The sequence below is a fragment of the Lutzomyia longipalpis genome, chromosome 1 (genome assembly GCF_024334085.1).
Source record: "Lutzomyia longipalpis isolate SR_M1_2022 chromosome 1, ASM2433408v1".
Classification (NCBI taxonomy): Eukaryota; Metazoa; Arthropoda; class Insecta; order Diptera; family Psychodidae; genus Lutzomyia; species Lutzomyia longipalpis.
Window position 1 is genome coordinate 20,408,605 of NC_074707.1, and position 23,776 is coordinate 20,432,380.

A 23,776-nucleotide genomic window follows, 5' to 3' on the forward strand; every position below is an offset into this window, starting at 1 on the left:
TATATTTGTCTTGCAATAAAATAATAACGGTAATAGAAGAAATCGTTGAATATAGCAACGTATTTGTTTTTCTGCCCTAATACCATAGAGATTTCAGAGATTGTGAGTAAATAAATTTCCCAAAATAGATGGCAAGAAGATTCACAAAACTACCTCTTCTCCCTGGAAGTACTTTCCGTGAAGTAAGTCGAAAGGTTTTTTCTCTTTAAAATTTCATTAAAAGCTTTTTAAATTGTAGGTAGCAAAGGAGAATTTTCAGAAAGCTCAAATATGGACCCACTACAGGGGAATCCCTATTTTGTCGGATCGCCGTAGACAAGATTCCGTGGAAATGATTGAACTGTATCCAACGGAAATGGCAAGAAATTTAGCCCCAGCTTGGTTGCAGTACGATAAGCAAGTTCTGTGCTTTGAAGGATATTTTCGAGAAGTGGTTGATGATGATGTGTCTGCCTATCAGATTCGTAATATGAAAATATCCTTTTTCCTTGACGACGGTACAGTACAGGTTGTTGAGCCGAAACAGGTGGACTCTGGCATACCACAGGGATGTATTGTAAAGCGCCAAAAGGTGCCGGCAGGAGATTTGCATATACGGAAATTTTTATCGGTTTTAGACCTCAATGTGGGGAAACCTTTGCTGATTTTCAACCGGGTTTACCACATTACGGATTGCGATGAATTTACGAGGAATTTTCTTAAGCAACTCGGTATTAATGTCCCACCAGCCCAACAGGTACCAACAGATCCTGCTATGGCTACTCGTAAACGGCAATCAAACGTACATATTCGTCGATTTGGTGTTAAATCAAATAAGCTCGCTCAATTTCTCAAGAATGATGGAAAAGTTTTGAGATTTATGGCATTTTGGGATGATTCTCAATCGGATTTTGGCTATGTGCGAGATCTCATTCTTCTCTATTACCTCGCTGATGGTACAGTGGAAATAATTGAGATGCTACCCCCAAGTAATGGGCGTGAAGAAACAACGACTTTCCTCAAACGCATGAAGTTGCCGAAAAAATTGGAATCTTTTACAGATTTGGATTTTCAATCATCATTCACGGTGTTGAATGTCTTTGGGGCAGGACTCACAGGTGGGCGTTTAATACCCGACTCTAAGGCATCTATGGACAATTCAAAAGATTTTATCACTGAGAAAGATTTACAAATTGGAAAAACATTATCCGTTTTTGGGCGTAACGTTGTTCTGAGTGATTGTGATACATTCACAAAGAATTTCTACAAAGAAAAGGTGAGATTTGATATTTTCTTTTAATTCTTTAAGACTTCCAAACTTTCCTAATGATTAATTTTTAAAAATTTCAGTATGGAATTGAAGAATTCGTCACAGTCCATAAACCCCTGGATCAAAGTATGATAGCAGCAAAACAACCCGAAAATGATTTACCCCCTTTCAATGGATGGGGCTCGTATGAGGATTCCGAGAAGAATTGCAAAAATTTAGAATTGAAACCATCAATTGAGAATACGAAGAAATTCCTTCAGAGTAAAAATGAAATGTTGCGCTTTGGGGCAAAATTGATATCTAGAGTAAAAGAAAATGGCGAGAGAACATTCATTATAACGTACCATTTAGCAGATGATACAATTTCCGTGTATGAGACACCAGTGAGAAATTCCGGCTTTACTGGTGGACAATTTTTGCATCGTATGCAATTTTTTCTTCCCAATCAAAATCTCATGGCTTCCGTACGCCCTAAAATTTTTACACCCCAACATTTCTATATTGGGGCAAAAATTCAACTATCATACCACATCTTTGAGATTCTTTCTGCGGATTGTCATGTCTTTGATTATATGGAGAAAAATCAAAATGTTTTCCCGTATGCTAATGTAGACACCATAATGACAAAGATAAGGGATGCTATGCGACCTCACTATAAATCTTTCATTGCACCCTACATTCCGAGACTAGCAATGAATAATAATCATGGAGGTTTAACGGCTAGTTTTGAATTAATGCAGGAGATGCTTGTTAATTTGCTTAAACAAAATATAAATCCACATGAAATTCTAACAATTTGCAGATATTTTGATAATAATTCAACAGAATCATCTATTAAGGATAAAGGTAGTATTGTTGATTGGAATAAATTTATTTCTTACATTGATTTGGAGCACAATTTAAGACAAGAGACGGATTAAAACAAAACTAAAATAACTAACTAACTAATAATAAAATAAAGGAAATTTAAAGAAAAACTCACCAATTTGAGAGAATTCTAAGATTGATAAGAACGCTAAAGAATTTGAAGAAGATTTGGAGTGAAACCAGTGAAACAGAATTTTTCTTGCACTGACTATCACCGGAAATAAATAGCAAACTTCCTGGAAATTATTTTGAAATTAAGTTAATGAATTTTTATACCTTTTTCATAAAATAAAGTATTTTATTACACAATTTTCAATACGAAACGTACAAAAGCGAGATGTAATTTATTTCTAACAGTGTAGCAACGACAAGTTCAAGAGTAAAAGACAGTTTTTGTGTCATATTCAGCAGCAGGATATGGTGTGATTGAAAATATACGCAGAGTCCAATTCAGAATATGGAAGTACTGATAAAGAAAGTTGTGTGAAAAATATGTGTTTTCTGTGAATATACCGAATATATATTCAATACAAATATCTCCTGTGACTATTATTGAGAGTATTGAATGACTAAATTTTTTTTTGATAAAGTGGAAATCCAAATTTATATATAGATAAGGTATTCAGTAGGTTAAAAAATTCACTAAAAAGAACATTTCTTGTTGAGAGATATTTTTCATCTTATTTTGTATGAAAGGTCTGTAATTAATCACACGGAGAAAGCTTTCTTTAGTTAGTAAATAAGTTATTGAAGTGATTATATAGTATAGGTATATGTATTGGATGTATTTGTGAATTTTTGGTATATTCTTGCCCTATCTTTTGTACAATGTAGAGTGACAAATTTAATGGCCGAACTACTAAGGGGTCTAATGAGTACCCACAAAGATAAATTGGGCTCCCCATCGACGGGATCTGAGGATGGTGGTGGCATGGAAATGGGTGACTTGGCTCAAGAACTCGAGCAAGATGAATTCGATGCACCAATGCTAGCCAATGGTATGACATTATATATATGACATACATACATTTGTTCCTAATTTATTAGATTAAGTTATGTTGACCATAAAAAAATATTTTTCTTACATAGGGGATCGTCCAGCCCTTATTGCTCCACCTGAGAGTGAATGGTACCATGGACGCTTGGATAGATATAGTGCTGAACAACGCCTGAGATCTGCTTCAATTTTGGGCAGCTACTTGGTGCGTGAGAGTGACCGTAAGCCCGGTTCGTACGTCCTGAGCTACTTGGGACGCACGGGAATCAATCATTTCCGCATCACGGCAGTTTGTGGGGATTTTTACATTGGTGGCAGACAATTCTTTTCTCTAAGTGACCTCGTTGGGTACTACACATCCTGCAGTGATTTACTAAAGAGGGAACGTCTCGTGATACCTGTTCCCCCGCCAGAGCCCGTAAATGACAAGAAGCGCATTGTGGCAATACTACCGTATACCAAGATGCCGGATACGGATGAACTTACTTTCCAGAAGGGTGATATATTCTTTGTTCACAATGATATGGGTGATGGATGGTTGTGGGTTACGGCGCATCGTACCGGGGAACAGGGAATGATTTTCAGGGAACTGGTAGAGGACCTAGATCCGGGCATTGATCCCAATACCGTCTTCCCGTGGTTCCACCCAAATTGCACAAAGAACGAAGCTGTGGATATGCTGGTGAAAGCTGGACCAGGGAGCTTTCTTGTGCGCCCTAGTGACAACTCTCCCGGGGATTACTCACTCTTCTTTCACATAAACAACCAAATTCAGCGATTTCGTATTGAGAAGAAAGGCGTGCGGTACTTAATGGGAGGACGGAATTTTGAATGTTTGGATGCGGTTATTAATAGATACAGGAAGGAGCAAATAGTCGAAGGACATACACTCAATCATCCCGTTGTGAATGGTGCTCAGCCCGAATTTAATGCTCCACCAAGCATGTCGGCTGCTGCTGAGAAAATCTATGCTACCCTGAGGGAGTGTCGTGATCAAATTGGGCAGAAGAAGATAAAGGGTATCAAGCATCATGGGTACTTAATGAAGAAATCCGACAAGAATGCCAAATGGAAGCAACTCTACTTTGCTCTCCTCGTTGAGGGCACCGAAACGCATTTATGCTTCTACGACAATCCAAAGAAGACTAAACCGAAGGGACTCATCGATATGTCCTGTGCTTATTTGTATCAAGTGCATGAATCACTCTGGGAACGCCCATTGTGCTTTCAAATTGTCGAAAGAGCCCTACCATGCCTCGCTACTGTATCATTTCTATGTGCCAACACCCCCGAGAGCTATGTTGAGTGGATTAATGCACTCAAAACACAATGTGTGTCGCAGTTAAGTAAGGCTCAATCAAAAGTACCGCGTCTGCGGGAGTTGCGATGTCTCAATTTGCAAATTCTCGAAGCGCATAGATTACCATTTAAATTAGTACCCCATCCCTACTGTAGCATAACGCTCAATCAACAAGTTAAAATTGGCAAGACACGCGTTAAAGTTGCTCCAGATCCTGTGTGGGAGGAGGAATTCATTCTAGAGTAAGTACCCTTAAGTTTCAAGTGGAATCTGAATAAGAGGAAAAAATTATTAACAATCTTTCTTCCAATCACAGTGATGTTCCTCCAGACATAGCAACTCTAACAATTACAGTCCTTAGTCGCGGGAAGAGGGGTAAAGACTCCGAAATGGCAGAAGTAGTCGTGGACTTGTTAAGCCTCAAAAATGGCCAAGAAACCGAAGACTGGTACCAGCTAATTGGTATGACCCCAATGGGTGAATGGGGTTCACTTAGACTGCGTATGCGCTACTTGGATGACTTGATAATGCCATGTGAGGAGTATAGTCCACTGCAGCAGCTACTGCTGGAACCAGAACTATCTTCCGTGAAAGCTCTCGCAGAGCTTTGCCACAATGACCGCGTGCCTTTGGCCACATCACTCCTTCGTGTGTTCCGGCATGAGAAGCGCGAGACTGAATTGATAAAAGTACTGTGCCAAACGGAAATTGCACGAGAAAATGAAACTACAACCCTCTTCCGTGGTGCATCCCTAGCTACCACCCTCATGGATCTATATATGCGTGCAGAATGCTTTGGCTTTCTACAAGCTGCCGTATCGGACATCATCACAAAGATACTCGAAAGCAAGCAATCAGCCGAATTAAATCCAACAAAAATGGACGTTAATGATGACGCATGCAACAATGCGGAGTTTCTCCTACAAATCCTCGATCAGGTCACCCAATCTATCTTCACATCCCCCGAAGCATGCCCCCGGAATGTCCGCTACATTTGCAATTGCCTCCAAAAAGCCGTGGTGAGCAAATGGCCGTCTGAGCGATTGGTACGAACGCGTGTTGTATCGGGATTTATTTTTCTACGTCTCCTGTGCCCGGCTCTACTGAATCCCCGTCAATTTGGCTTAGTCAGCGAAGCTCCGCCACAGACGGCAACACGTTCACTAGTTATGATTGCCAAATGCCTACAAAATCTGGCTAATCTCATTGAATTTGGTGGCAAGGAACCCTACATGGAGGTTGTTAATCCATTCATTTTGAAGAATAAGGAGCGCATGATTGTCTTCTTGGATCAACTCTCATCGATCTCTGATCCAAATTTACCTCCTGGATATATCCCCGAAACCAGCTACTCAAACCACATGTACTCAGACGCCGGTTTGTTATCAAATTTTTAGAATTTTTAATTATTAAAAAGAATTATTCTTAATAATTTATTTTTTGGTATTTCAGGACGTGAACTAGCCACACTCCATCATATTTGTGTATCTCATCTGCAAGATCTTCAGGCATTGTCCAAAACGAACAATTCAATTAAGAAATTGGTCACCGTAACGGATATGTTGACGAAACATAAATTAAAATATAGAGAAATGATAAGTTAATTACTTCACACAAAAATATTTTGCAAAAAAGACGAAAATCAGTATATTTCACCGAATTATCTTTTACTACTCTCAACTAACGGATAAATTAAAAGAAAAATGTAAAAAAAAAACATTGAAAAATAATGTAATTAATCGACAGGAAATTTAGCATGATAATATTCACATTTTTTTATTTTTCAAATTAATTCTCATAGTTTTTAAAACAAAAAATATTAACAATCAGCTGTAGAAATTATATACACTCCAGTGCTTTTAAATTTTAATTAATAAAATAAATTCTTTATGCATTAAAAAGAAAATTAAATAGAAAGGTAGGAAAAAGGCGATTGTACTCAAAATAATAACACGCAAGTATAAGAGATAAGGATTATTATTATAATAAATAAAGGTTGGTAGTCAGGCTGAGAAGGATCCCATTTGACTACCCTATGCATAGGCTATATAAAATAATTATTATATATTAAAAACAAACTAAAAAAAAAGTCATAAATTTTAATATAAAGTCATTATAATATTTCTTTTATAAATTTTCATTAAAGAATTTTTAGGACATGGCGTATGCTTTATGGTTTGTTAGGAATCGGATACCTTAAAGCTTTTTTTTATTTGCTTTGTGCTTTTATATTTTATACCAAAGGATTGTATACCACAAAAAAATTATTAAAAAAATGGCCTAGCAATGCAGAAAATGGTTGAAATTAGCAACCAAAAATGCTCAATTAGTTTGATTTATTTTTCTTTCACGAATAGAGGGTACAAAATAAGCTCTTGAGTTGAAGAAAGCTCACTATAAGCATATAATATTTTCATACAGCAGCAAGTATGACAAGAAAAAGTAAAAAAAAAAAATGAAAAATAATGTAACAATAGTGTCAATTAGATTCCATTTGTAATCACTCGTGTTAGCATTACACTATAATACACAAACTATTATATAAAATAGAATTAATCTTGTAAAACTTTTTAAGTTTTATACTTTTTTTGTCTTTTCAAAAATAAGTCATCAATCTCTATTTCCTAAGAAATATAACTAATAATCTTCAACAAAAATATGTATTTATAAAAAGTAATTATATTATAAAATTTGATCACTTTAACCCCATATTAATTGCGAATAATACATCCCATGTAGCGATTTTCGATCGAGACTCATTCCTATATGCCTATCTCCCATATTTTGTGTACGAATTAACTTTATATTGGAAATGTAATAAAATATTGTTCTCTAACAAATTTATTATGTGTTTCTGACTCAATTGCTAATTATTTTCGAATTTTTTTAAAGTACTTCTTCAGGTTCTAAAGGTGAATAAATTTATATGTATATATAATGTGTATATCTATGCATTTATATATATTTTACTTTACTTTTATATATGTATATATAAAACGCCCCGCTACGCGGGGCGTTGGTCTTATGCAACTCAAGATATGACATGTTAACTTTAAAACGCGATATCTCCGGAACGGCTACATAGATTTTCTTCATTTTTGGCACGATGAAAGATATTATAGCCAGCTATAACATATCAAAATTTGAAGCAATTCTAAAAAGCGGTGCTCGAGATATTCATCGAAAACTCATCGAAAATTTTGTTTTCGATTTTAGCGCCACTTGTGGTCATTTTTTGAACTTGCAATGTTCCGAGCAGTTGTAGGGCTCATTAATATCTTTCATTTGAGCCCGAGTTGATCAAAATCGGTCAAGCCGTTCTCAAGTTATGGCCAATTTTCGATAAAAAATTGTGGCGGCCATATTGGCTAAACGGCTTGGCCGATTTTCGAAAATGAGGTATCGTTGGAAAGGTCTTGATGGCCCCTGCAACATATCAAAATTTCAGACCTCTAGCTATAATAGTGACTGAGATATAACGAAAATAAAATGTGGTGGTTATTCAAAATGGCGGGGGTCGGATCTGACTTCATAATCGGATGTCTTCCACCCGATATATGAACTTTGCCGTTGACCGCAAGTCTCTATCTATTACCGTTCTCTTGTAATTTAGCAAAAGGTTCCGGCCGGCCGGACGGACGGACGGCCGGAAAGATTTTTGGCGCATACGTTTTTTGGAATGTAGGGACCCTAATTCGTGCTTATCCCAAGTTTGAGCCCGATCTGACGACTTTGCATTTTTGAGTGTACACAGAAGCTGTGCTTCTTTGAAGAAAGAATCACAGCTAAAAAGGAAGAGGAAACATGAAGGTTTGATTCTCCATGGGATTTTCAATAGGAAAAGAAAAAAGAATCTAAAATGAGATCTAAATAATTGGATCAAAAAGCTCTTTAATTTTAGAAGAAATGTTTTATTAGGTAGACGTTTTGAATATTCTTGTCTCCTTCTTCAGCTCAATTCATGCTTTTCCGATTTTGATCAGTTATTCATTTTTTGAAAAAATAATAATTGCCTAAAATTTGTCTAAAACTGCTCTATTTATCAAAATCGGTTGGAAATTGCAGCAGTATGAAGTAAAATAAAAAAAAAATCCTCAAACTTTTACTTACCCGGAAAGCAGAAACTTACAAGGATGGCTCACAGAAAATTCAAAATTATATCATAAATTACGTATAAAAAAATAATTAATGAGCGAGTAATAAAATCTTTTAATATTTTTCTTTAATTTTTAGAGAGGAATTATCTCACTCAGGAAAAGCAAAGTATCGAGATAGCCATTAGAACGCACGCCACTCCCACATATGGTGACTTTCGCTCCCCAATTCGGGCTAATTTCCAAAAAATTCCAAGAAGTCTGCAAGGGATGAAATAAGAATTATTTCTTATCTTTTATAATTTCTTAAAAACAACATACCCTGTCTTATTTCTGTCGATTATACTGGGAAAGATGGACCGCAAGTACGTACATGTGCAGATGAGTAGGAGTATGACGGAAAGTAGGCTTTGGAAATTAAATAGAGCACTCTGAAAACAAAGGAAACAGTTAATATTAAAACTTCTATTTAATTTATTAGTTCTTTGGGGATTTCTTACCATTTTTAAAGATTTGTTTTTCCTTCCTGGGATGATGTGTAAACATGGAATGACATTTCATTGACAGATAAATTGCGTCAAGTGAGTGTGCCGTTAACGAAAATTCCTTCGTAGTTCATCGTTTGGTAGCAAAACTAACGATTTTCTTAAAAATTATTAAAACTTTCTCTAAAAAAATTAAAGAAAAATCTTTTTTTATATTAATGTTTATTTCTCTTTTTCAGTATTAATTTACAATTTTTGAGATAATAAAAGGCCTAAAAGGCATTATGTTGTACTACCCAAAAGAAAAACAACTCTTCTTCTACTAAAGCTCAACTTAGAAAGCAATCAACTTGGAAGATTAAATTAAAGTTTATCCTTTTAGAGACACTAATTTTTGTTTTTTAGGTAACAAGATAGTGGATTAAGGGCATCGCTAACTTAGCGTGCTAATTGAATTATAAGAGCTGCACACATCTCAAAGAATTCCATTGTGTGGTGTCCTGTAGCGCACTGTTGCGGAAACATTGGGTTGAAGGAGTCCGAGAGATTTGTTGGGGGTGTCATACTCTCCATGTCCATGATTACATCATCTCCCTGCTCCACTTCATCACTTGTGAGGGATTTAAAATCCAAAAGGAAAGATTTGGCATCAACCTGATAGAGTTGAAGGGACATTTTCACGTGCTTTCCACTCGATTTATTCTGCCGCCTCACCCTTACGTGGTACGGATTAATGACTTTCCACTCAAAATCAAGAGCTTTCATGGCTCTGTAGACTTCCAGCATGATATCATTTGGTTTACTCTGCGATCGTATACCAAGATGCCACTTAGCACGCTTCACGGGTGTTCCGCGTGTTTTATCAACCCCCTGATAGGTGGTTGTATTTGCCAGCACCCTTTCACGTAGGGGTGCAATGCGCTCTGGATGTGGTCTTCCAGGTGCAGACGATGATGCATTTTCTTGCTTCTCACTCGGAACAATATTAACCGGAGGTGGACTCCCAGCCACATAGAAATCCTTAATTTCAGCCTTTGCCGCCTCATCGGCAATGCGTTTGTTATCAATTATCAAATGATAAGCAATGGCCAATTGATCGTGTGGATCACCACTTAGTAGGGCATTGTGCACCTCACTCTCCTTAACGCCAAACTTCTCACATACCTCACTCACGGCATAAATATCAATTACATTGCTATCCTGTTCCACAGGAGATGGGAAGAGGTATGATGGCAATTCCTTTTGGAACCATTCGTGCTTTTTGATTTCCTCAATTGTTGCCCTTCTTAGTGGATCTACCTGCAGCATTTGACAGAGTAAACTGACAACTTGCTTATTGAGGTATTCCGGGATGGGAAAGATACCGGATTTAATCTTTCGGAACAATGTTGGGACATGCTCGTCGTCAAAGGGAAGTGTACCACAGAGTAATGCATACAAAATAACTCCACAGGACCATATATCAACCTCAGGGCCAGCATAGAGTTTCCCCGATATAACTTCAGGTGCTGCATAGTTGGGTGAACCACAGGAAGTTCTTAAGAACTCACCGTCAAGCATCATATTTGATAAGCCGAAATCTGCAATCTTTAGTTTCAAATAAGAGTGAGCATAATTATATGTTTTAGAGAACATATTTTAAGTAGTTATGTACTTACCTTAACATGCATATTATGATCGAGAAGTAGATTTTCTGGTTTTAAATCTCTGTGAACAATCATATGTCTATGGCAATAATCTACACCGGAAATAATTTGCTGAAAGAATCTCCTTGCTTCGTGTTCTTGCAATTTCCCATGTCGCACAATGTAGTCAAATAACTCACCACCACTAACATATTCCTTTAAGAACATTAATAAACATTCCAAGTGAATCAACAAAATTAGCATTGCAGGTGGAGAAAGAACAGCTAATTACCATAATCATGAAGATATCGGTGGGTGTTGAGATCACCTGGTACAGCTTAATGATATGCGGATGTCGGAAGAGTTTTAAATTCTGTATTTCCCGACGTATTTTACCCACAACATCGAGACTCTTAATCTTCTGCCGATTCAGAATCTTCACAGCGACCTTGTGCTTTGTTAGTTGATGTTCGCCAATTTTCACTTTTCCAAATGTCCCGATTCCCAGTGTATTCCCCAGCAGATAGTGCCCAATTTTTACAATTGGCTGCGGTGTCGACGCATCCGTTCGACCAAAATTCTTCTCAGACATTTTACCGCCGATTTATGTACCTAAATTGGAATCTAAAAAAAATATTAAAGGGACTGACTACGTGAGAAAATTAGTATCTTCATTTTGTGACGCAAAAAGTTTCATTGAACTTACACTTCCTGCAATTTCGCAATAGTAGAATTATTACACTACAACACTATTACATGAAAACTTCTTTCATTCCATTTAAAAACTATGAAAGTCCTTTAATTTGTCAATGAAATATATTTAGCAAAAAAGGTTTATTTTTCACAAAATTAACTTTGGTAAGAACAAAAAAATTCACATAAATGGTAGTAGTCAATGACAACACTACATATCGTCAAGAATCTTCGTTGAAAGTTCGTCATACCTTCGTGAAAAGAAATGTTTTCGTTAAGTTTCTTACGTTCCGGCGTTGTTCTTTTCTCTAACTTCCCAAGAAGACTCATTCAGCCACCCACAGCTTCACAATTTAGCACTAATTTAGCGCGATTCGCACAAAAAACTTTTAAGAAACCGATCTACAAAAATCGATTACTGGAAATTATGTCTGAAAGCGGTGAAAAAACTAACCTAAAAACTATTGGGACTCACGATGGGAGATTCCACTGCGATGAAGCCCTGGCGTGTTTTATGCTGCGCCAACTGGATGAATACAAGAATGCTGAAATTGTTCGATCACGAAATGAGGAGATTCTCGCTAAATGCGACATAGTGGTGGATGTAGGAGGGATATTTGATGTGGCAAAGAAACGCTTTGATCATCATCAGAAGTCCTTTGGAGATTCCCTTAGCTCACTGCGACCTGATTTTGGGACCAAATATGATGTCAGGTGAGAAACTCTTTAATTTTTTTTATTCTTCAATTGAAAATTATTATTTTAGGTTGAGTTCTGCTGGACTAATATACGTCCACTACGGAGAAGAAATAATATCGGCAATTTTGCAAAAGGAAGCAAATGTGCAGTTGGACAGGAAATCCCTTGAAATGATCTTCCGAATGGTCTATGAGAAGTTTATTCAGGAAATAGATGCTATAGACAATGGTGTTCCCATGTTTCAGGGAGAAGCTAAATATTCCATTCATACGGGTATTAATTCCCGTATTCAGGATTTGAATCAACAATGGAAAATTGTTAAAGAACCCTTTGATTCAAATGAACAATTTGGGAAAGCTATGAACCTGGTGGGGTCGGAATTTGTACAGAAAATTCTGCACTATACTGAATCGTGGCTTCCAGCACGAACAATTGTGGAGCAAGCACTCCTGAATCGTGAAAAAATCCATCCTTCTGGAAGTATAATGCTACTGGAACCGTTCTGCCCGTGGAAGGAGCATCTAGCGCAATTGGAAGTTGAGCACAAGATTGAGGGATGTCTAAAGTATGTCGTGTGGTGTGATGGTAAAAGTGATTATCGATGCATGGCAGTACCAGTTACACCTGAGAGTGTCATTTGCCGGAAATTCCTGCATAAGGATTGGAGAGGTCTTCGTGGGGAGGAGCTAGAGAAAGTATCTGGAATACCTCAGATCAATTTCGTTCATCACAATGGCTTCATTGGGGGTGCGTTCAGCAGAGAAGCCGTTCTCAAGATGGCTGAACTGAGTCTTCTTGGAGACTACACTGATTAGAAAATAAAAATAAAGATTCTTACCGAGGAAACGCAGCTACCGATGAAGTCTGTGGTTAGATTCTGATATGAAACGCAACCTTTCTATACGATTTTTTTTCTACAAGTTTTCTCTGCACTGCTGTTCTGAGGATTTTAATTAAAATCATGATACACTCTTCATTGGTTCCTCATTGACGATATTCTCCGGAAGATCAACATCCTGAGTCACCTTCTTAGTAGCCTTCCCTTCATCTTGCCACTCATCCTCATCTTCGCTATTCTCCTGATCATCCATTGATCTCCCAGCATAGTTGTGATTGGAAAGTTTCATCTCAAGCCAATTTAAGAATGGTTTGTCCGTAATTTCTGTCTCCGTTATAATAGGATAGATTTGCTCCCGTACAAATTGCTGAATTTCCTCCTCAAATTCTTCCCAAGTCAGCGGGCAATGAATCCCATCATTACCATACCGGCGATTGTAGCGATCGTAGTGCAATCGATCGAGAACAAGACCCAATCCAGGTGCTCTAGGAATGTATATTCGTTCAGCCGTGAAGGCTTTATCGAGCATATCAATGTTTTCATGACCACGGATGATGGACAAGGCTAAACCAACCATTTTCCGTATTTGATGCATCATGAAACTCTGTCCAGTTACTTTGAGTACCATAAATTCCACATCCTTCACCACAAAAGGTTCCCCTGTTGTGAAGGAAGTGATGTAGCGCTTTGCCGATGGATCCAGGTGTTCCTTTTTAATTGTGAAATTGTGATAATTCTTTGTACCTTCGTACTTCTTCAGAACATCTCCGAATTTCTCAATTATCTCCCGTGGAATTCTATAGCCTTCCATTACTGTATCCACTGCAGTATCCTTCCACGCATCCTTGTCCAGTGCTATTGTGGGAAGTGTGTAGGTGTATGTCCGGGCCATACAATCATTCTTTGAATTAAATCCCTGCGTGACGGTCCTTACAGCAAAAACCCTTATTTCCTTGGGCAAATCCGTATTAAGAGCAGGAACATCGAGCTCCAAAGGAAGCTTCAATGAAACGCACTGCCTCACAGCAGAGACCCCTTTATCCGTACGTGCAGCACGCTGAAAAGCAATGGATTGTGGCATATTGTAGGCTTCCTCAGTAATCCATTTATGCTTCAGCATAGCCGACAACAATTCCTGCTCAACAGTTTTCACATCGGGATTCCTCTGCATCCCATAGTAATCCTTCCCAGCATATCCCAAAAGGACAACTGACTTCTTCCGTTTTATACGCACAAATGGCTCAAGGCAGGCTTTCTTCCCCTCCGGACCTTCTTCTGTTGTACCGGATGGTGGTGTTGTTACCCAGTTGCACCTCTTCTTGCTCCCATCGTATCTCGATTTATATTCTTTCTTTCTTTGCTTCTCCAATGCAATCTCTGCCTTCTTAACGTCAATTGCTTCAGACATTATACCGGTAAATGAACTAAAAAGTCTTCCTGTACCTGAAATAAAAGAAAATTCTTAATAAAAGTTTAAAGATTAAAAACTGCCGTTATTACTTCTACAAACTATACGATTAGATTGATAAAAGAACTTTAACATTTAAGAGATATTTTCCTTAAATGTTCTTTCCACAGAAGAGAAATTAATTGATAAAAAACACGTGTTTTTATTTACATTATAATTTTGGAAAATATTCTGCTTTCGTTAAATTTTCGTTAAGTGAAAGTGATATTTGGATGTGAAAAGAAAAAATATTTTCTCCGTAAAAAATGAGTTATTTGCGGAATAGTTTGAAGGATGCCATTAAATTATCACTAAATGGCATCAATCAATCCTCTCGCACTTTGACTACAACAGCTTCACTTCGATTGAAAGAAAGTAAGAAAAGAAATTCAGAATTCTTTTTTTTTAGGTTATGTTTAGAATTTAGATTGAAGATTTAATTTAAATTTTCCTTCTAGTTAAAACAACGCAAGATAAGAATCATATAACAATTGAAGGAATAATGGTAAAGTCTCCAAGGGAAGAATTTCAAGTTACCCAATTGAAGGAAGCAAGATTGCGAGGAGAGAAGTTCTGTCCCAAATGTACTCTGGGTTTGGATGTGAAGCACACAGATGTCCTGATTCTGAGTCAGTACGTTAGATCGGATGGTTGCATGCTACCACGCAGGATAACTGGGCTGTGTAGTAAGCAACAGAGGAGAATGTCGATCCTTGTTGCAATGGCTCAGAAAGCTGGTAAGAACAATATTTCGCATATCCCATGCAAAAGCATTGTAGCTTATTCACTATAAAAAAAATATTTTTATTTCCAGGATTGATGTCGAATCTAACGCCGGAAAACAGTAAAAAGGACCCAAAATTGCGCTTCAAATGGAAAAAGTTTAATACTTACTTCGAAGAGCATAAAACAAAGGAGATGAAATACCTTTAATACCTGTATAAATTTAAAAAAAATAGAAATGGAATTAACTAAATTTAATCAATTAATTTGTTGTCATATGATCCCTTAAAAGCATAATTTCCATTCCTCATGAAAGGAATGTTGTTATTATATTAGCTCCACGCTTTGAAGATCAATTAGTAGCTTCGCTAATCCCCACAGGTGAGAAAACCCCATTTTTTTTCTTTAAATAAAAAATCAACATTGAAACATGATTCATTACATTTCCAATTCATTTTAATTAGTACCTACCTATCTGAGTATATAAAATAAATACTTCTATGTATCTTTTGCTTTCTTAAAAAACAATCTGATCCATTTGATCTGTATAGAAAATTCAAATATTTATTATTTTGAAGCTCAAGCTCTAGCATAAGAGCCAAGAATCTTTTATGCTGTAGAAAATAAGGAATATAATAGGTATTTAAGTGATTTTCATGGAACTACAGCGCGATTATTTTTAAGTTATCCAACGTATTTGCCACTTTAGCATATCTCCCTCCCTCCAGACAATTATCACATTTTTTCGACAAACTTTGAGATCCATTCAGCTCTGCCAGATGCCCGTGGAGGTAGTTATCGAAAGGAGTTGGTGCTGTTAAGTGCAAAAAAATTACAAATTCTCAAATTCTTCAAAGAAAAATACATAAAAGTGATAAAAATTCTTCATACAAAAATTTAAAGTGTTAAAAAAAAATTAATAAAACAGCTATTGTTATGAATGAACGTAATATGTATGTAAAACAGTGCTATCCTTAATGTGTTTTTTATGCTTAAAAGGTCTTAAGAAAAGGGTGAAAAGTTAGATTCATTTTTTATCGAATTATAAAATAGTGAAATCTAAGAAAATTTTTTTGATATAATTTATTTAAAAAGATTAGTTTAATAAATTACTAATCACGCGACCTAAAGAAATTAGTTCTCATTGCGAATTCGATTTACTCTTTTGAGAAAATTTGAATGCCATTCTCATCTAATTGGTTAAGTCAATTCCTCGTATAGAGTGATGATGAATATCCATGAGAATACTGCGTGATATAACCTACCTATAATAATAAATTTAATATTCCTTTTACTAAATATATATGATATTTTTTAGGAATAAAATGTTTAGAGACTTGTTATCAAAGTAATTAATTAAAGCAAGAGAGATTTATTTCTTTAAAATTAATTAAAACACTAAAGACTGCTTGAGACTGAGCACTAACTGTTTGAGTTGTAACAATAAGTTTGAAAAAAAGTATGAAAATATTAAATTTTAAATATTATTTGATCATTTAACGATAATATATTTTTTAAATTAACTCAAAATCTCCCATGATTCCCCCCACTTCGAGCTTTTTTTTTCCTTTTTCTTGAGGGTCTTTTAGGTCACTGAAAAGGATCTAAATTTAAAAAAAATTGAATAATATATTTTAATGCCAATTTTCCAGCAATAATACTCAAAATGAAATTCAACGTGCAGATTCTGAGAATTACGTCTCTAAACTTCGAATGGTTCTACCCCAGATAATTGCAGTGGGTGTTAAAAATATCCTCTTATTTGGGTACGGTATGACCCTTGGATTTCCCACCATAGTCATCCCAGCTATTCAAGGTGGTGAAGGACGCGAAACAACGCAAGATTCGCGACTTTTACTAAATAAAGATGAAATTTCTTGGTTTAGTAAGTAATTCAAAAAAAATCTTAGAAAAAATAAATTTTATTAATTTTCTTAAAATTCAGGTTCAATCAATTTAATTTGCGTCCCATTGGGATGTATATTTTCTGGAAGTATTACTCAACCAATTGGACGAAGACGTGCTATGCAGCTGGTTAATGCTCCAATACTGGTTGCATGGTTAATCTTTTACTTTTCTTCCGAAGTCTATCATTTGTATATTGGATTGTGCCTTGCGGGAGTCAGTGGGGGTCTCCTTGAGGCTCCTGTGCTGACTTATGTGGCTGAAATTACACAGCCACAGGTGCGAGGGATGTTGGCAGCTAGTGGGTCATTCTTTACAATCCTCGGAGTCTTCACGCAATTCCTTTTGGGGACTTTCTTCAAATGGCGCTTTATTGCTCTTCTCAGTTGCTCCATCCCAATAATATCGGTTGTGCTCTTATTTCTCATCCCTGAGAGCCCATACTGGCTGATTGGGAAGCACAGACTGAGCGAGGCTAAGAAAAGTTTAGCTTGGTTACGAGGATGGGTTGCAGAGAGCAAGGTTTTGAATTGATCTTAATCCTTTTTCCATTTTTTTTTGCTAAAAACTATTTAATTATTTTTTTCAGGTTGATCATGAATTCAAGGAACTGTGTGAAATCGCTAAAAAGCCAGAGAGTCGTGGTGATGAAGAAGATGGAAATTATGAGAGCTGCCTAACCAAGTACAATGCATACCTAAAGAGAACTTTCTTGTGGCCTTTTGCTCTTATCTCATATACCTTCTTCATTGGTCATTTCTCCGGGATGACGACGTTGCAAACTTATGCTGTTCAGATATTTCATACCCTCAAAGCACCAATTGATAAATACTACGCAACTATGCTACTGGGTGTAGCTGAACTCATTGGGACCCTTCTATGCGTTATCCTTGTTCATTTTACAGGTAAACGTCCGCTTGTCTTCCTATCGGCTATTGGTTGTGGATTGTGCTTCCTGGCCACGGGGACTTACACACATTTCCTGCACCTCATTCCCGGGAAGACAATTCGCAATATTGTGGCAAATGTATCGGAAATTGAGAGTCAAAGTGTTGAGGATTTAATTGCAATGAATATATCAATGCCTGAAGAAATTTTCAATGATACATCAATGATGGATAGATTTGACTATGAACCACTCTATGAGATTCACGAAGACAATGCAACTCTTGATGGTTCTTCAATGGCAGAAATAAATCTTCTAACGGACGCCATGAGATTTGTGCTGAATGAATCGGATTATGTGGAAGTTAATGAGACTACAGCAACAGATGATGAAAAGCCCTATCCCATTCCTGATAGTATTATTATTCCCCTCCCAGAGCCAAAGCATAATAAGTATTTGTGGATACCACTGACTCTTCTTCTGGGAAGTGCTGTCCTTTCGCATATGGGTATCCGTTTGATCCCATGGATGCTCATTGGGGAGATCTATCCGACAAATGTGAGGAGTTGTGCTTCAGGATTATCCGGGGGAATAGGGTACGTATTTGGGTTTCTTGCGAATAAACTCTTTCTCGAGATGGTGGGAAATTTCACGCTTTATGGAACATTTTGGATATATTCCTTTGTGAGCTTGAGCGGAGCTCTTGCCTTGTACTTCTGCCTCCCAGAAACTGAGGGACGTACTTTGGCTGAAATTGAAACATTTTTCACCAAATCCAAAAAATCACCCACAATCAGTGTCCCTGCAATTGAACCCAGTCCACCCAAAACTCCTCCTCAAACCAGTATACCACAGAGAACTCCTGACCATCAAGTTAGGCATTTTCAGTTGGACCTCTCAAATTGGGAGAGTAATAAAATATTTGAACAGCACACGGGGCTAAAGAATCACTTTGAAAATCCTTCGAAAAATTTTCATCATGCAAAACCCAAGAGATTGTACCAGCATAGACATCCTGTGATGCATCATTCGCACCATCCACATCCCAAATTTACACCGAATCACCCAGAAGTCTACAATACTCGACTATAGAAGAAACATTAAAATAAATCAATTTGTAAAACTCTCAATTCAAGAGAAGTTCATTAAAAAGTTGTAACTAATATTTAAATAAAAAAATCTAACTATATAATTTTGTAATTATTTCAAGCTCCCCTGTGGTTTAGATGTCGTGATAAATGTCTTAATTATTGATTTGTAGCTCAATATTGTTTATTTTGCAGTAAACACCTCTCAAAATGCATTTAATGCTCTCAGTATAGCAATACAAACTCCACAAAAATGTTTATTTCTGTATAAGATATTCGTGGTCGTGATTTTACAACATAATTTATGTTTTAGTGACAGAAGAATATTTTATTGTGGGAAAAAATATATTTTAAATATTTACTTTTATTAATTTGTTTAAATGGATAAAATAGTGGATAGTGATAAAATCTATGATTCGTTCCAGAGAGCAATTTGGCCAAGTAAGTTACTATTATTTAACTCATTTCTGATCCTTTTAGAAAAAAATATTTCTGGAAAATATTCCATTCTTTTTTTTGAAGAGAGTTCTGCTTAAAATTCTGAAATTACTCAGAAAAATGGTTAAATAGATTTTTTTAAACGGAACACACGCCAAGAATGGGTTAATAAGAATGAAATAAATATAATTTTTTTCTCAATTAGTCTTCTGGTGTGCTCAGTGTTTTGGAATTTTCCCAATAAGTGGCCTAAGAAGTTCTACCCCAAATCAGATTAACTTCTCATGGACAAGCCTACGGACCGCATATGCAGCAATTTACATTTTATTTGCAATCTTTATGCTCACCTTATACACAATGCATATAATATCAATTGGAGTTACAGCCAAAAATTTTGGTAATTTAATTAGAGAATAAAAAAAAAGGAAATCTTTTGCAATTAATGATGTCCTTTTAGTGGGTTTTGCCTTTTTCAGCTGCTGTGTAGTTAGTTTCTTATACTTCATCTGGCTCGCAAGGAAATGGAAAGAAATTATGATTATTTGGACAAAGAAGGAGTCTACATTCCTTAAATTTCCTTACGATGTTAATCGAATCTCAGTTGTAACTCATATTCGTACAATGGGAATAATATTTTTCGCTATGGCACTATGTAGGTATTTATTTTAAATTTTTTCTGTTATTTTTAAAATAATTTAATTTATTTCAGTGGAGCATATGTTATTTCTTGCAAATGCAGTACATAACATTTTTATTGAAGCCTCAATTTGCCAATATAATCTACCAGATAAGGCTAAATACTACTTTCTAAAACAATTCTCACAAATTTTCAAACTTATTCCATACAATATTTTGATTGGCTTAGGTATAACGGTAAGGATCGCAAAAGTTCAAATTTTTAACTTAAAAATTAATTTATTTTAAATATTTGCAGTGGATGAATTTTTCATTAACAATCTCTTGGAATTTTATGGATATCTTTGCGATTTTAGTAAGTGTGGGTCTTTCAAAGAGATTTGAGCAGATTAACAATCGCTTGAGGAATGTAAAAGGAAAATGTGTCCCAGAGACATATTGGCAGCAAATTAGGCTTCATTATGTGGAACTCTGTGAGGTAGTTGAATATGTAGAGATTTATATATCTCCTGTAGTGTTAATCTCCTGCACAAATGATTTATATTTCATCTGTTATCAACTTCTCAACGTTTTCGAGTTAGTGGAATTTTCGAAATATTTTCTTTTAATTGTTTCTAAATTCAAATTATTTTTTGCAGTGTTTTACCATATAAAATAAATGTTATCTACTTCTGGTACTCACTTTTCTACCTCATAATCAGGACAATTTGCCTATTCCTGTTTACAGCTGAAATTAATGATCAAGCCAAGAAACCAATGGAGATCCTAAAGACAATTCCAACATTTTCTTGGTGTGTTGAACTTGATAGATTCATTCATCAAACTGCAAGAGAATCAATTTGCCTATCAGGAATGAGATTTTTCTATTTAACACGGAAACTTGTACTGTCTGTAAGTATTCAATAAGTCTTAATTTAATACACAATTAATCCAATTTAACTAAAAAATATAATTATTCCAATTTTTCTCTCAAATTCTCTTTCAGATGATTGGTACGGTAGTGACGTACGAATTGGTTTTAATGCAATTTGATTATAAAACTGTTTTAGATTTTAAAAATACCACAGATACGAGTTATGCATGTGATTTTTCATACAATGATTTCTTGTAAAAAAAATCTAAATAATATATTTCAATTTTCATCTTATTGAAAAATTAAAAAAAATCATTCAACTAAAAATATAATAATATGAAACTTTTAATGCTTTTTTTTAATAAAAAATTAAATAGTAAAGAATGTGAAAAATATTGAAATGATAGGTAAGTGTTTCCGAGTTAATTTTTATTCTGAACCTCACACATTCTCTAATTAAATAACTTTGAAACAATATTTTACAGCCCCTCCCCAAAAATAATGCAAAAATTACTCTAGAGAAGAAAAATCCTTTTAATAATTTTTTCTTCATTGAAAGCTCTTAAAATCGACGCGCCCGAAGATTATGAACCATACTCCTGTGTTAAAAGATAGGAATATGGTTCATACTTCCGGGCACGTCGAAATATCTTCTTCAAATCTTCTGAGACGAAAAAAAATCAGTTTTAAGACTGATTTTAGACGATCATCTTTTAAAATTTCCTCAAAATGTAAAAGATATTTATTATGAGCTTTTATATTAAATCCATTTTTGAATTTTGTTATTATAAAGCTAAGAAATTATTGTAAATGTATGGATTTGAATTAAAAAAAAATGGCATATACGATCTGTGATACGGGTTTTTTGCCGTTTTCCCGTTGAGATCGGTAGTGGTAAGTCGGCGGCAGCCGCAATGATAGTGCGAATCTAAAAAAAAAATCTAATTCGATTTTAGTTCGTCCAAAAGTTTTTAAAAGAGGATGATCAAAACATAATTCGACTTAGCTCATAATATAAATAATTAAAATAAAATTCACAGGAAGAGATATTTTTTTAAATAAAAATCTTTTTCAAAGGAGTTTAGATTATTTTTGGGTAAGGACTGTAAATTCTAGAATAGGTAAAAAATCGATACTTCAATGAAATTGAGTACTATTTACGAGCATTAACTCAATGGGCTTTTACCTACACGCTACTCCTTTTATAATTAACACAGAGATCCTTAAATATGATATGGAAAAATATTGTTATGTGCATTGACAACTAAATATTCATTCAGTATAACTTTAGAACCTTTCCCATATATAGCAGAACTTTGTTAAAAAGATAAATTATCTCTATGGATTCACTGCATAATGCAATAAGGCCCTTTATCTGCATAGCGCAGTTTCTTGGCATTATGCCAGTTGTTGGGATTCTAAGCAAAAACGCAAGTGATGTAAAATTCAAGTGGACAGCTTTCCGTACGATGTATGCTCTAGCAGTTTCAACTTGTGCTTTCATTGAATGGTTCCTCAGTGCCTATCGAATTCATGCCATTGGCTTCAGTCTGGGAAATGCTGAAGCATTAGCATTTTACACCATAACAATGGTTGGGCATTTTTTCTTTTTCAATTTGGCAACGCGCTGGCCAAAGATTGTCAGATGCTGGGACAAAGTTGAAAAAATCTTCCTCTCTAACCCCTATCAACCGTATGGTCGACGTTTGGATACCAGAGTCAGGATTGTCTGCTGTTCTTGGATTGCTCTTGGAATGAGTAAATGACATTCTATCAAGACTTTTTAAGAAATCATCAAATTCATAAATTGTGGTTTTTCTTTGCAGTTGAATACAGCCTGTATTTATGCGTAGCCTTTATTGGCATTTATTATACTTTAGAAATTTGTCCTGATAGTAGCGTGGGTATTTTGGAGATATTCTTCAAAAGTCAACGCTCACATATTTTTATGTGGATTAAATTCCATACTTGGATGACACCTTTTCTGACTCTTGTAAATATGAGCTTAACATTCTGCTGGACATATTTAGATCTATTTATTATGGCATCTGGACTCGCTCTTGCAACGCGTTTTAACCAAATCACTCAAAGACTAAAAATAATGCAGAATTTGGTAAAATCTGGTAAAAAAAATTAAACTTTTCGTCTTTTATAATTGATTATTTATGCAATTTTTAGGCAATTCCTGAATCATTTTGGGTTGAAATTCGTAGCCACTATTTAATATTGAATGAATTAATTTTATTCATTGATGATCAACTATCGCAAATAATTCTACTCTCTTGTGCAAGTAATCTCTATTTTATATGTCTTCAGCTCTACAATAGTTTCAAGAAGTGAGAAAAAATCGATAAAATTTATTTATTCTTCAATTAAAATTTTTTAACTTTAATAAAATGTTTTGCAGCAATTATACAGACCTTCTATCAACATTTTACTTCTGGTTCTCACTTCTATTTGTAATAGGACGAGCAAGTTGTGCTATCCTCTGTGCTGCCTCAATACACGCAGCTTCCAAGACTCCACTGAAAATCCTTCGAAATATCCCTACGAAATATTGGAATTTAGAACTGGGGCGATTTACTTATTCTGTGACAAAGGACACAATAGCACTCACCGGGAAAAAATTCTTTTTTCTCACCAAAGGATTACTTTTAGTGGTAGGTACCTATATTATATAGAGTAAAAAAAGGAGTTTTTTCATTTTCCTGCTTTGTGGTTCTCTGCATAATATTTAATTTATTATAAGTTTTTCAATGAATGTTGTCATGAGAACGTCAAGATGAATAAACACCTTTTCCTAAATCTTTTCCTATCTAATCTATTTTCAGATGGCCGGATCAGTCGTCACCTACGAATTGGTTGTTTTGGATCAAGTTCACGATGGCAGTGGATCAAGCGAAAATGATACTCATCCCTGTAATTGGACAAATTAATGTAAATTATTTTTTTA

The 23,776-nt window shown here is 35.5% G+C and overlaps 9 protein-coding genes across 10 annotated transcripts; 6 read left to right on the forward strand and 3 right to left on the reverse strand.

The window, feature by feature from the left end:
• The first annotated feature begins 128 nt into the window (after positions 1-128).
• On the forward strand, positions 129-2,169 carry LOC129788192 (EF-hand domain-containing family member C2). Its single transcript, XM_055824254.1, has 3 exons — positions 129-182; positions 239-1,255; positions 1,330-2,169. The coding sequence occupies exons 1-3, from the start codon at positions 129-131 to the stop codon at positions 2,167-2,169; spliced, it is 1,911 nt and encodes a 636-aa protein (XP_055680229.1).
• A 322-nt stretch (positions 2,170-2,491) lies between these two features.
• On the forward strand, positions 2,492-6,980 carry LOC129796774 (ras GTPase-activating protein 1). Of its 2 annotated transcripts, none has more exons than XM_055838851.1 (5): positions 2,492-2,734; positions 2,951-3,114; positions 3,206-4,655; positions 4,730-5,790; positions 5,866-6,980. In XM_055838851.1, exons 2-5 carry the CDS (start codon positions 2,964-2,966, stop codon positions 6,015-6,017), a joined length of 2,814 nt encoding a protein of 937 aa, XP_055694826.1. In that variant the 5' UTR covers positions 2,492-2,734; positions 2,951-2,963; the 3' UTR covers positions 6,018-6,980. The 2 variants fall into 2 exon arrangements, with proteins under 2 accessions (XP_055694826.1, XP_055694825.1); XM_055838850.1 differs by having other exon boundaries at positions 2,508-2,812.
• A 1,622-nt stretch (positions 6,981-8,602) lies between these two features.
• On the reverse strand, positions 8,603-9,138 carry LOC129796900 (protein kish). Its single transcript, XM_055839036.1, has 3 exons — positions 9,008-9,138; positions 8,829-8,938; positions 8,603-8,768 (listed from the first exon to the last, which is right to left on the reverse strand). The coding sequence occupies exons 1-3, from the start codon at positions 9,008-9,010 to the stop codon at positions 8,663-8,665; spliced, it is 219 nt and encodes a 72-aa protein (XP_055695011.1). The 5' UTR covers positions 9,011-9,138; the 3' UTR covers positions 8,603-8,662.
• A 106-nt stretch (positions 9,139-9,244) lies between these two features.
• Positions 9,245-11,209, reverse strand: LOC129796801 (5'-AMP-activated protein kinase catalytic subunit alpha-2). Its single transcript, XM_055838889.1, has 3 exons — positions 10,910-11,209; positions 10,651-10,833; positions 9,245-10,579 (listed from the first exon to the last, which is right to left on the reverse strand). The coding sequence occupies exons 1-3, from the start codon at positions 11,207-11,209 to the stop codon at positions 9,431-9,433; spliced, it is 1,632 nt and encodes a 543-aa protein (XP_055694864.1). The 3' UTR covers positions 9,245-9,430.
• A 366-nt stretch (positions 11,210-11,575) lies between these two features.
• Positions 11,576-12,839, forward strand: LOC129796842 (MYG1 protein). Its single transcript, XM_055838957.1, has 2 exons — positions 11,576-12,024; positions 12,077-12,839. The coding sequence occupies exons 1-2, from the start codon at positions 11,576-11,578 to the stop codon at positions 12,822-12,824; spliced, it is 1,197 nt and encodes a 398-aa protein (XP_055694932.1). The 3' UTR covers positions 12,825-12,839.
• Positions 12,840-12,930: 91 nt separating this feature from the next.
• On the reverse strand, positions 12,931-14,497 carry LOC129796817 (pseudouridylate synthase 1 homolog). The gene is made up of 2 exons (XM_055838912.1): positions 14,348-14,497; positions 12,931-14,290 (listed from the first exon to the last, which is right to left on the reverse strand). The coding sequence occupies exons 1-2, from the start codon at positions 14,388-14,390 to the stop codon at positions 12,969-12,971; spliced, it is 1,365 nt and encodes a 454-aa protein (XP_055694887.1). The 5' UTR covers positions 14,391-14,497; the 3' UTR covers positions 12,931-12,968.
• Positions 14,494-15,275, forward strand: LOC129796889 (39S ribosomal protein S18a, mitochondrial). The gene is made up of 3 exons (XM_055839023.1): positions 14,494-14,669; positions 14,753-15,031; positions 15,109-15,275. The coding sequence occupies exons 1-3, from the start codon at positions 14,561-14,563 to the stop codon at positions 15,225-15,227; spliced, it is 507 nt and encodes a 168-aa protein (XP_055694998.1). The 5' UTR covers positions 14,494-14,560; the 3' UTR covers positions 15,228-15,275.
• A 459-nt stretch (positions 15,276-15,734) lies between these two features.
• On the forward strand, positions 15,735-18,995 carry LOC129796779 (facilitated trehalose transporter Tret1). Its single transcript, XM_055838856.1, has 4 exons — positions 15,735-15,970; positions 16,670-16,902; positions 16,963-17,444; positions 17,512-18,995. Exons 1-4 carry the CDS (start codon positions 15,954-15,956, stop codon positions 18,898-18,900), a joined length of 2,121 nt encoding a protein of 706 aa, XP_055694831.1. The 5' UTR covers positions 15,735-15,953; the 3' UTR covers positions 18,901-18,995.
• A 1,170-nt stretch (positions 18,996-20,165) lies between these two features.
• On the forward strand, positions 20,166-23,759 carry LOC129797587 (gustatory receptor for sugar taste 64b-like; the record flags this gene model as incomplete). Its single annotated transcript, XM_055820447.1, has 9 exons — positions 20,166-20,207; positions 20,269-20,546; positions 20,609-20,861; positions 20,956-21,052; positions 22,207-22,581; positions 22,650-22,936; positions 23,002-23,159; positions 23,231-23,483; positions 23,655-23,759. Coding segments are annotated over 9 exons (1,848 nt in total), but the record flags the coding sequence as incomplete, so codon positions are not given.
• Between the last annotated feature and the right edge of the window lie 17 nt (positions 23,760-23,776).